Genomic DNA, 12,843 nt, shown 5'->3' on the forward strand with positions numbered 1-12,843 from the left:
TGTGAACAGGGTGTACCTAATAAACTGTCCGGTGAGTGGATCTCATTTGGACATCATATAGCTAAGATAATTCCAGTGCTCATGACATGGATGAACTCGTGCATTGCAAATGGCAGCCACACTACCAGCATTATTAGTGAGAAGAGCTACGAGCACTTTCAATCGCTTAATTGATCATTCAGCATGTTGGAATCACAGGAGACAAAACAACGTGTCCATTCGTCAGTTGAAACAAGTACAACTGGTTTTATTTCAAGTGTTTGGATCACTTCTAAGAATGCTTTTAGTCCTACGTACAGGTTTCACATTCACTACATGTTAACAGGACACAGTTTGTTTGGTAGTTTTCCTGCTTCATCCCCTTGGATCAGATACAATTTTTTTCCCCAATGTCACAAATGTGTCTGTCACATCATGAATTCCCTCTGGAACAAAGCACAAATATTTGCTGTTTCCCCTCCATGGTGAAAGCAGTGGATCAGCCTCCACAGCACTCGAGAGCAGTACATCGGATGGAATAACAGCACCACCTTCCGGTCGAGTAAGGAAGTTCAGAAACAAGTCTTGGATATGTGGGTGTTTTCCAGAGATGATTCTTTAGGCAGGGAGCAAAGGAACACAAACACAGCATCCAGGCCCTCTGGCCATCCCCGCCTATACAATGGTACCTATGGAAACCACTGCAGTGGGTCCTTAGAAGACAGAGGGTCAGTGATTGATTGGGCTTTTGGATGTTGAGGTGTGTTTGGGTTTGTGTGTGTGTGTGTGTGTGTCTCACCACTGTATGTGTGTCTGTGTCTGGCTGGTGGTCTGCTGTGTGTACTGTGTGTGTAGGAGTGTGTTGGCATGCGTTGAGTCCTGTCCCTCCAGCCAATCCTGGTAGAGTATGAGTAGGTCAGGGTTTGTGTCAGGCAGCCTGACTGTTAGACTACTGTAGGCGTCCTCCATCTGCTGAACCAAGGCCTTGTCCACCCGACCCCCTGTCTCTCCCTCCGCCTGCCCACGACCACTCACACAGCCTGGGGAAAAAGAGGGGGAGAGAGAGGGGGGGAGAACGACGGTCAAACAAAGTATAAAATACAAAAATAAAGATTACACTAAATCCCTTTTCTAGTTTCTATATCCAGTTCAGCTCAACACAAACAGGTTGACAGCTGCCTCATCACTTTAACCCAAAACCAAACCAGGACCAGGAAGTAGATGTGACCTACCGCCTGGGCATGACAGCACCTCCACCAGTTGGTAGGGGATTTGTCCTGTCCTCATGCGGTGGACCAGAGTCTGGATGTTCCTGAAGCCGTAGACGGATGCAAACTGCAGCAGCACCTCCCCATCCCGCTCCAGACACACCTCCTGGAAGTCACGGTTCCTAGAGGAGGGAGGCAAGGGGGAGAGAGGAAGGGAGGCGAGGGGAGATAGGGAGGGAGGAGGGGGGAGAGAGGAAGGGAGAAGGGGGAGGAGGTGGGAGAGAGGGAGGGAGAGAGGAAGGGCGGAGGGAGGAGATAGGGAGGGAGAGAGGAAGGGAGATAGGGAGGGAGAGAGGAAGGGAGAGGGGAAGCAGAGAGGGAAGGGAGGCGAGGGGAGATAGGGGGAGGAGAGAGAGGAAGGGAAGGGAGAAGGGGGAGGAGGGGGAGAGAGGGAGGAGAGGGAAGGGCGGAGGGAGGAGATAGGGAGGGAGAGGGGAGGGAGAGAGGGACGAGAGAGGAAGGGAGGGGGGGAGAGAGGAAGGGAGGCGGGGGGAGGGAGGGAGGAGGGAGGAGGGAGGGAGGGAGGAGGGAGGCGGGGGAGAGAAAGGGAGGAGGGGGAGAGAGGAAGGGAGGAGGGGGAGAGAGGAAGGGAGGAGGGGGGAGAGGGGGGGGGGGCAGGAAAGGGTTGAGATGGAGGGAGGCAGGGAGGTCAGAGAGAGGGAGATGGGATATATTTTGGACCAGGGCCCGTATCCACAAAACATCTCAGAAAAGGTCCTAGGAATCCTGTTAAAACCTGTTTTAAGACAACAAAAACTATCCAAACTCTGAGCCAGGAATAAAATCGACTTATAAAAGTATATCTCAGCTGGTCATCACGACAGTTTAAGGTACCCCAAAGGAAAGATAGTGATGACGTGCATTGACATTGCTGCAAATGATGGCGAATAACCAATCACGATGAGGCATCGCCCGCTGTGAACTCTATAGCAGGCTCCAGACAACTACAGTGAATGTGACTGTACATCAAATGTTGTAATGGTAAAAGGGTAGATATCATATCTGCCTGACACAATCACTTTGCCTACTCTTATTGCCTAACATGTTGGCATGCATAACCTTTTTTGATAATACACATTTTGAACGTTGTTAAAAGCAGAATTTTATAATATTACCATTGTCAACACACTCGTCGTCACTCCCGTTTAACTACTCTAAATGGCTTTGGCACAGTAGGCATCAAGTCACTTGCCGATAATGTTGCATATGACGCTGCAACTTTTTGAAAGAGCTGTCATTTTCATCTAACACTATCGAAGTTGACACTACAGATGCCTTCAATTCCCAATTTATAGGTTTTTCACAATTTAGAGATATTTTAAACAACGTGATGTTGCATTCCAAATGGAACTTGAAATAACATGAAGTAGGGCATTAAATAATCAAAAGAAAAACATGTTTATTTATTAGCCTGGTGGTTCTAAGTATTTAGTATATGTCATGTGAAAGAGGTTTGTTACAGGTCTAGATTATTTATGGTTGATGAAATATCATTTTAACAACTCAAAAGCAATCGCATGTGATGCAGGAATCACTGACTCACTGCAATGTTCTGTTACCAAGACATCTGCTGGTAACTCTTAACTGGTTAGAGCAGCTCACGAGGTCTCCTAAATATCTGTTGACTTGGAGTGACTCTCACGACTAAAGAGGCTTCATGCATAGCTGGTTTAAATTTGACCCAGAAGAGTAAAATGTCTCTATTCTCAGCGCTTGGGGCCAACGTTCCATTCTGAGACGCTTTGTGGATGCAGGCCCAGATCTGTTTTGCTGGTTTAAATCATGTATTTGGAAAAACTTTGAATAGATGTAATTGATTCAAGCCACATTATCTAAAAAATTAAACAAAAAAAAAACACAGAAAATAAGTATTTAAATAAACAATAATCAAATCCACGCGAATTTGAACCCAGGTCAGCGCTCTTCCCTCTCCAACGGTCTCAGTTCAAGGTCTTCCATCTCTCTCCACTCCTCACCTGAGAGTCTTGTATGTGATCTGGTCTACATCCAGACCAAACAGTTCCTTCGCAGCGTATTTGAAGACGTGTTCCAGGAAGCCCTCGGATCCTTTGCCCTCATGTCTCACCAAGGCTTGGCCCCCAGCCTCACTCAGCCTAACATGAAGATAAAGAGAAGAACGATACACACTCGGAGTAGCTGAACCGAACAGACAGAAATACACTCACAGACACACATCGCCACCTCACTGAGCAATGAGCCTGACATTGAGCTCTGACAAACACTTCCTGGTTAAGAGCCCAGTGAACATTGAAACACTCACACGTGGTCTAGAGGGACAGAGTCCAGGTCTGCTACGAACACCTTCATCTGTTCCATCATGAGGAACACCTCCCCTGGAACACACACACATTCAGTCTCACATTAAAACAACAGACAACTTATATGGAATGCAGTGTTTGATTTTTATCAGACATAAATGGGACCCATCACATCCCAAAAGTTGACTGGAGTATCCCGAACAGCCCCTGGAAGCACCTGGATGATCATCAAGACTCTTGGAAGAATGTTCTGTGAACAATTTAGTCAAAAGTATAACGTTTTGAACGACATGGGTCCCGTTATGCCTGGCGAACACCAAACACTGCATTCCACAGTAAGAACCTCATACCAACGGTGAAGCATGGTGGTGGTAGCGTGATGGTTTGGGGGATGCTTTGCTGCCTCAGGACCTGGACAACTTGTCTTAATAGAAGGAACCATGAATTCTGCTCTGTATCAGAGTTCTACAGGAGAATGTCAGGCCATCCGTCTGGGAGCTGAAGCTGAAGTGCAGCTGGGTCATGCAGCAAGACAATGATCCAAAACACACAATTAAGTCTACATGAAAATGGCTAAAAAAGCAACAAATGTGAAGGTTTGGAATGGCCTAGTCCAAATCCAGACCTAATCCCAATTGAGATGACAGGACTTGAAACGAGCAGCTCAGGCTTGAAAACCCACAAAATGTCACTGAGTTACTGCAGTTCTGCATGGAAGAATGAGCCAAAATCCCCCCACAGCGAGCTGAAAGACTGATCAACAGCTACAGGAAGCGTTTGGTTGGATTCATTGCAGCTAAAGGTGGTACAACCAGGTATTGAGTGTCCGGGAGCAATGACTTTCTCACACAGGGGCTTTGGGTGTTGCATAACTTTGTATATGAAGAAAGTATGCAATTGTTGTGGTATTTTTTCACTCAGGTTCCCTTTATCTATTATTAGGTTTTGGTTGAAGATCTGATCGAATTCAGTATAAAAAATATGCAAAAACAGTGAAAATCAGAAAGGGGGCAAATATTTTACAGCTAGAGAGGATAGATATAGAGGTAGAGAGGATAAATATAGAGGTAGAGAGGATAGATATAGAGGTAGAGAGGATAGATATAGAGGTAGAGAGGATAGATAGAGGTAGAGAGGATAGATATAGAGGTAGAAAGGATAAATATAGAGGTAGAGAGGATAGATATAGAGGTAGAGAGGATAGATATAGAGGTATAGAGGATAGATATAGAGGTAGAGAGGATAGATATAGAGGTAGAGAGGATAGATATAGAGGTAGAGAGGATAGATATAGAGGTAGAGAGGATAAATATAGAGGTAGAGAGGATAAATATAGAGGTAGAGGGGATAGATATAGAGGTAGAGAGGATAAATATAGAGGTAGAGAGGATAGATATAGAGGTAGAGAGGATAGATATAGAGGTAGAGAGGATAGATATAGAGGTAGAGAGGATAGATATAGAGGTAGAGAGGATAGATATAGAGGTAGAGAGGATAGATATAGAGGTAGAGAGGATAGATATAGAGGTAGAGAGGATAGATATAGAGGTGGAGAGGATAGATATAGAGGTAGAGAGGATAGATATAGAGGTAGAGAGGATAAATATAGAGGTAGAGAGGATAAATATAGAGGTAGAGAGGATAGATATAGAGGTAGAGAGGATAAATATAGAGGTAGAGAGGATAAATATAGAGGTAGAGAGGATAAATATAGAGGTAGAGAGGATAAATATAGAGGTAGAGAGGATAGATATAGAGGTAGAGAGGATAAATATAGAGGTAGAGAGGATAAAGGTAGAGAGGATAAATATAGAGGTAGAGAGGATAGATATAGAGGTAGAGGGGATAAATATAGAGGTAGAGAGGATAGATATTAGAGGAGAGGACAGATAGAGAGGTAGAGAGGATAGATATTAGTAGAGAGGATAGATAGAGGGGTAGAGAGGATGGAGCAGCAGTACCTGATGTGAGGACACAGTCCACGTCTCTGCTGTCCAGTAGACTGTTGTAGAACTCCTCTCGGACTGCCTCCAGTTTCTTATCGAAGCACGGGGCCACCACTATATGGTACAGCTTGTCTGGGCTCAGCTTCTACAAGCACACAGAGAAAACACGGTTCACCTGCTGTTATAATAGATGAGTAGTGTGGGCTCAATCAGTATTCACCTGTTGTGTGAGGTGATATAACACTGTTATGATAGATGAGTAGTGTGGGCTCAATCAGTATTCACCTGTTGTGTGAGGTGATATAACACTGTTATAATAGATGAGTAGTGTGGGCTCAATCAGTATTCACCTGTTGTGTGAGGTGATATAACACTGTTATAATAGATTAGTAGTGTGGGCTCAATCAGTATTCACCTGTTGTGTGAGGTGATATAACACTGTTATAATAGATGAGTAGTGTGGGCTCAATCAGTATTCACCTGTTGTGTGAGGTGATATAACACTGTTATAATAGATGAGTATTGTGGGCTCAATCAGTATTCACATGTTGTAATGAGTTTCATTGAATCATATTGGATGGGTTGTTATAACAGCTGAATGTATTGACCTTTAGTTTGGTGAAGTAGTCTTTAACCAGACAGCCCATGATCTGTTGAGGAGACCTGGCCGTACAGATGTGAGGAGTGACCAGACTGCCCAGGACACGCTCAGCATACCGGATCCACCCTGGAAGAAACACAATACACGATAAAGCCTTATGAAATTCCTTTGAGTCCTAAAGCTCATGTTTTTCTAAAGGGTTGATTAAGGTCGGAGAAAAATGTAGAGCAAGACTAAAACAGACGTGAAACTGAGGATGGGCGCAAGAGTGAGCGAATGAGAGAGCAGGAAAGGAAGAGCGACTCCCTTCCTGCAGATCCTATCTCTAGGGAAGGGAGCGGCATCAGGCTGACTCTGTCTCTCCCTCCCTGCTCTGTCTCTCTCTCTCCCTCCATCCATCCATCCATCCCTCACAGTTCTGTCTCTCCCTCACAGCTCTGTCTCTCTCTCTCTCTCCCTCCATCCATCCATCCCTCCCAGCTCTGTCTCTCCCTCCCAGCTCTGTCTCTCCCTCCATCCCTCCCAGCTCTCCCTCCCTCCCTCCAAGCTCAATCTCTCTCTCTCGCTCCCTCCCTCCTCCCAGCCCAGTCTCTCTCGCTTCCTCCCTCCCAGCCCAATATCTCTCTCTCTCGCTCCCTAACTCCCCGTTCCAGCCCAAACTCTCTCTCTCCCTCTCTCTCGCTCCCTCCTAGCCCAGGTTCTTTCGCTCCCTCCCTCCGAGCACAATCTACCTCTCTTGCTCCCTCCCCCCTCCCAGCCCCTCTCGCTCCCTCCCAGCACAATCTCTCGCTCTCGCTACCTCACTCCCCCCCAGCCCAATATCTCTCTCGCTCCCTCCCTCTCTCCTTCCCAGCCCAGTCTCTCTTGCTCCCTCTCTCCCAGCCAAATCTCTTGCTCCCTCCCTCCCAGCCCAATCTACCTCCCTCCCAGCCCAATCTCTCTTTCTTGCTCCCTCCCTCCCTCCCAGCCCATTCTACCTCCCTCCCAGCCCAATCTCTCTCTCTTGCTCCGTCCCTCCCAGCCAAATCTTTCTTGCTCCCTCCCTCCCAGCCCAATGTACCTCCAGCCCAATCTACCTCCCTCCCAGCCCAATCTCCCCCTCTCAGCCCAATCCCTCCCTCCCACCCCAATCTACCTCCCTCCCAGCCAAATCTCTCTTGCTCCCTACCAGCCCAATCTCTCCCTCCCTCCCTTCCAGCCAAATCTCCCTCCCTCCAAGCTCAATCTCCCTTCCAGCCAAATCCCTCCCTCCCAGCCCAATCTCCCCCTCCCTCCCAGTCAAATCTCCCTCCCTCCCTCCCAGCCCAATCTCCCCCTCTCTCCCTCCCAGCCCAATCTCCCCCTCTCTCCCTCCCAGCCCAATCTCCCCTCTCTCCCTCCCAGTCAAATCTCTCTTCCTCCCTCCTAGCCCAATCTCCCAGCCCAATCTCCCCTTCCCTCTCTCCCTCCCAGCCCAATCTCCCTCCCTCCCTCCCAGCTGTCTCTCCCTCCCTTCTGTGTCTCCTTCTGTAGCTCTCTCTCTCTCCCTCCCGTCTCGGTCTCTCTCCCTCCCGTCTCGGTCTCTCCCCCTCCCAGCCCAGCTGTCTCTACTTTCAAATGGGAGCTGGGTCCAACCCTTATGTAAAAAAAAACTATCAGCCTATATTACATCTCCCATTACTCAACAACAACAAAAATGGAAAAAAACCTGTTGCGCAGCAACTCACTGCCTCCCCGAAGACAAATAATGTATATGAAACGCTTCAGTCTGGTTTTAGACCCCATCATAGCACTGAGACTGCACTGATACATTAACTTTTAATGGCGTCAGACCAAGGCTCTGTCCTCGTGCTCCTGGACCTTAGTGCTGTTTTTGACGCCATCTATCACCACATTCTTTTGGAGAGATTGGAAAACCCTAATTGGTCGACACGGGCTGTCTGAAAAATATCAGTTTGTCTCCTGTGGATGGCTTACTAGTGCTCTTCCATGCCGTCCCTAGGAGTGGGTTGAGTCACTGACGTGGTCTTCATGTCCGTTTTTTGCGCCCCCTCGGGTTTGAGCGGTGGAGGAGATCTTCGTGGGCTATACTCAGCCTTGTCTCAGCGTAGTAAGTTGGTGGTCTGTTGATAACCCTCTAGTGGTGTGGAGGCTGTGTTTTGGCCAAGTGGGTGGGGCTAAATCCTGCCTGGTTGGCCCTGTTCGCGCGTATCGTCGGACGGGGCCACAGTATCGTCATCTCCCCCCACACCTGTCTCAGTCTCCAGTATCTATGCTGCAATAGTTTATGTGCCGGGGGGTTAGGGTCAGTCTGTAATATCTGGTGTACTTCTCCCATCTTATCTGGTGTCCTATGTGAATTTAAGAATGCTTCCTCTAATTCTCTCCTCCTGGAGGACCTGAGTCCTAGGACCATGCCTCAGGACTACCTGGCCTGATGACTCCTGGCTGTCCCCAACCCACCTGGTTATGCTGCTGCTCCAGTTTCAACTGTTCTGCCTGCGGCTATGGAACCCTGACCTGTTCACCGGACGTGCTACCTTGTCCCGGACCTGCTGTATTCGACTCTCTCTCTCTTTACCGCACCTGCTGTCTCGACCTCTGAATGATCGGCTATGAAAAGCCAACTGACATTTACTCCTGACGTGCTGACCTGTTGCACCCTCGACAACCATGGATTATTATTTGACCCTGCTGGTCAACTATGAACGTTTGAACATCTTGAAGAACAATCTGGCCTGAAATGGACATGTGCTTTTATAATCTCCACCCTGCACAGCCAGAAGAACACTGAACAAACTCTCAGAGCCTGGTTCCTCTCTAGGTTTCTTCCTAGGTTCCTGGCCTTTCTAAGGGTTTTTTCCTTAGCCACCGTGCTTCTACACCTGCATTGCTTGCTGTTTGGGGTTTTAGGCTGGGTTTCAGTACAGCACTTTGAGATATCAGCTGATGTAAGAAAGGGCTTTATAAATACAGTTGATTTGATTAATTCGTAGCGTAAAGCTGCAATGTGTCCCTTTTTGGGTGAGCTGATCATTTCCACATAGAAATGTGAGTTATAGATCTGTCATTCTCATTGAAAGCAAGTCTAAGAAGCGATAGATCTGTTCTATGAGCACTATTACGATGCTTCCTGTTATTAAGTTTCATTTTTGCTTCAAACAGCTGAAAACATTTTGTTGTTATGGAAATGACATTGCACAGCGGTTTAGATGATTCAATGACTCCCTACACTGTAAATATGTAAAGGTGTAAATATTACCTGGACAGGAGGAGGTGAACATGGGTAGGGCCTGGTTGTCATGGTTCCTCTTGCGGTACCTCTGGACAAATTCTCTCTGGCTCTCCAGGATACTGAAGCCTGCAGCTAGAGTAGTATCAAACACATACTGCACCCCTACAGAGGGAGACAGGGGGAGGGGAAGACGATGATTCAGCTGGTAGATGCCTGTGAATGTACTGCACACATATACTTCACACACACACGCTACGTTGTACTAAGTCAGACGCACACAGAATCTCTCGCACACACACTCATTTGTTTTACTATACTTGTGAGGATTTTTGGGGACCAATAATTGGTACCAATTCAAAATGCTATTTTCCCTAAACCCTAATGTCTAGTCATAAAATGTGGGCTTTGGTAATAATGCCTAACGACGCGCTAGTGGGAATTTATCGTCCTCCCTCTGCCTCAACATGTGGTCTTAGTCGATTATCTGACTTCCTATCAAACTAAGCTACATCTGAATTCTTTGTGATCTAAATCTGAATTGGTTGATGCCAGGTTCTGACAGACTGACAGATTTTGCTCAATGCAGATATCTAACTCAACCTACCCGTCCCAACTTTAAAAACACCCTGAAAAATACCCGTAGCTTAAAGCTGCTTTAAATATTATTTTGACAAACGACCCTCATGAGTATACAGCCAATGGAATTTTTTCTAATGAGTTCAGTGACCACTTATCTGTTTCCTGCATAAGAGATGCAAAGCTAAATCTCACCCTCGCATTATTACAAAGACAAATGACAGGAATTTCAATGAGCAACATTTCCTGTCTGAGAATTGGGGGGTGTCAGATATCTGACTCGGATCAGGCCCTAAATTGTTTAACTTCTTTGCTCAACTCTATTGCAGATAAGCACGCACCGTTCAAGACACTAAAAGATAGAGGTACTTCCTGGTTCACACATGAAACTGCCAGAGAAACTTCAGAAGAAGCATTTAGCTTGGGCTGACTGTGTAACGTCGTTCGTCTGTTGTTTGAAGAGAGTCAGACCGAAATGCAGCGTATAGGTTACTCATGACTTTTAATGAAGATAATAGCGGTACATGAAATAACTGAAGAAGAAAACAACAAACGGAACGTGAACTAATTACAGCCTATCTGGTGACTAACACAGAGACAGGTACAAACACCCACAAAATACAACGCGCACTCAGGCTACCTAAATACGGTTCCCAATCCGAGACAACGAGAATCAGCTGACTCCAATTGGGAATCGCCTCAGGCAGCCAAGCCTAACTAGACACACCCCTAATAATACACAATCCCAATTAATACAAACCCCAATACGAAACACAACATATAAACCCATGTCACACCCTGGCCTACCCAAACATATAACAAAAACACAAGATACAATGACCAAGGCGTGACAGAACCCTCCCCCTAAGGTGCGGACTCCGGGACGCACCTCAAGAGCATAGGGAGGGTCCGGGTGGGCGTCTGTCCATGGTGGCGGTTCTGGCTCGGGACGTGGACCCCACTCCATAAATGTCCTAGTACCTCCCCTTCGCGTCCTAGGATAATCCACCTTCTCCGCCGACCATGGCCTAATAGTCCTCACCCTGATCCCCACATAACTGAGGGGCAGCTCGGGACAGAGGGGCAGCTCGGGACAGAGGGGCAGCTCGGGACAGAGGGGCAGCTCGGGACAGAGGGGCAGCTCGGGACAGAGGGGCAGCCCGGGACAGAGGGGCATCTCAGGACAGAGGGGCAGCTCAGGACAGAGGGGCAGCTCAGGACAGAGGAGCAGCCCGGTACTGAAGAAGCCCGGTACTGAGGGGAAGCCCGGTACTGAGAGGCAGCCCAGTACAGAGAGGAAGCCTAGTACTGAGAGGCAGCCCAGTACTGAGAGGAAGCTCAGGCAGGTAGTAGGCTCCGGTAAATCCTGGCTGGCTGGTGGAACTGGATGATTCAGGTTGTCTGGCCGATCTAGAAGATCTTGGCAGACTGGCACTTCTGGCGGATCCTGGCAGACTGGCACTTCTGGCGGATCCTGGCAGACTGGTGACGCTGGGCCGACTGGCGGCGCTGGGCCGACTGGGAGCACTGGCGGCGCTGGACAGACAGGAGACTCCGGCAGCGCAGGAGAGGAGAAAGGCTCTGGGTGCGCTAAACAGGCGAGGCGCACTGGACGCGCTGGGCCGACTGGGAGCACTGGTGGCGCTGGACAGACAGGAGACTCCAACAGCGCAGGAGAGGAGAAAAGCTCTGGCTGCGCTAAACAAGCGGGAGACTCCGGCAGCGCAGGAGGGGAGAAAAGCACTGGCTGCGCTGAACTGGCGAGGCGTACTAGAGGCCTGGTGCGTGGTGCTGGAACTGGTGGTACTGGCGCGAGGACACGCACAGGAAGCCTGGTGCGGGGAGCTGCTACCGGAGGACTGGTGTGTAGAGGTGGCTCTGGATAGACCGGACCGTGCAGGCGCACTGGAGCTCTTGAGCACCGAGCCTGCCCAAGCTTACCTGGCTCGATGCCCACTCTAGCCCGGCCAATAGGAAGGGCTGGTATGTGTCGCAGCTGGCTCTGCACCCGCACTGGAAACACCGTGCGCTCCATAGCATAACACGGTGCCTGCCCAGTCTCTCTAGCCCAACGGTGAGCACAGGGAGTATGCGCAGGTCTCCTACCTGGCATAACTATTCTCCCTTTTAGCCCCCCCAATATTTTTTTTGGGGTGACTTTCCGGTTTCCAACTGCGTCGCCGTGCTGCTTCCTCATACCTGCACCTCTCCGCTTTAGCTGCTTCTATTTCCTCCTTGGGACGGCGATATTCTCCCGGCTGCGCCCAGGGTCCTTTACCGTCTAATATCATCTCCCAAGACCAGAAGTCCTCATATTGCTGCTCCTCACAATGAACAGGGAGAGTAGGCTCAGGTCTGACTCCTGACTCAGCCACTCTCTCTCTGCGCTTTCCCCGTTACCTTCGGTTTTCGCTCTGTATAGCCGTGCTTTCCTTTTCGATTCCATACGTGTATAGCCCTCTTCGCATTGCTGTAGGGAATCCCAGGCGGGCTCCTGCACTCGCTCTGGGTCGGCCGCCCACCTGTCGATTTCTTCCCACGTAGTATACTCCTTGCTTCTGCTGTCCATAACGTCCTCCTTCAGATCCTGCCAGTTCACACGCTGCTCGGTCTGTGAATGGTGGTGGGTGATTCTGTAACGTCGTTCGTCTGTTGTTTGAAGAGAGTCAGACCGAAATGCAGCGTGTAGGTTACTCATGACTTTTAATGAAGATAAATGCGGTACATGAAATAACTGAAGAAGAAAACAACAAACGGAACGTGAACTAATTACAACCTATCTGGTGACTACAACACTAACTTAGGAACAAACACCCACAAAATACAACGCGCACTCAGGCTACCTAAATACGGTTCCCAATCCGAGACAACGAGAATCAGCTGACTCCAATTGGGAATCGCCTCAGGCAGCCAAGCCTAACTAGACACACCCCTAATAATACACAATCCCAATTAATACAAACCCCAATACGAAACACAA

The 12,843-nt window shown here is 48.4% G+C and overlaps 1 protein-coding gene across 2 annotated transcripts in view; it reads right to left on the minus strand.

Annotated features, from left to right (window-relative positions):
• Positions 1-214: 214 nt before the first annotated feature.
• LOC124048107 (nuclear prelamin A recognition factor-like) overlaps positions 215-12,843 on the minus strand; it is a 33,563-nt gene continuing 20,934 nt past the window's right edge. For both annotated transcript variants that reach the window (XM_046368542.1, XM_046368541.1), the window contains 7 exons: positions 9,315-9,449; positions 6,081-6,199; positions 5,488-5,617; positions 3,529-3,601; positions 3,224-3,361; positions 1,212-1,369; positions 215-1,019 (listed from right to left, as the gene is read on the minus strand). In XM_046368542.1, coding sequence (XP_046224498.1) covers positions 775-1,019; positions 1,212-1,369; positions 3,224-3,361; positions 3,529-3,601; positions 5,488-5,617; positions 6,081-6,199; positions 9,315-9,449 — 998 coding nt within the window. In that variant the 3' untranslated portion in view covers positions 215-774. The remainder of the gene's footprint in view (positions 1,020-1,211; positions 1,370-3,223; positions 3,362-3,528; positions 3,602-5,487; positions 5,618-6,080; positions 6,200-9,314; positions 9,450-12,843) is intronic.

Source organism: Oncorhynchus gorbuscha, linkage group LG11, assembly GCF_021184085.1.
Source record: "Oncorhynchus gorbuscha isolate QuinsamMale2020 ecotype Even-year linkage group LG11, OgorEven_v1.0, whole genome shotgun sequence".
Lineage (NCBI taxonomy): Eukaryota > Metazoa > Chordata > Actinopteri > Salmoniformes > Salmonidae > Oncorhynchus > Oncorhynchus gorbuscha.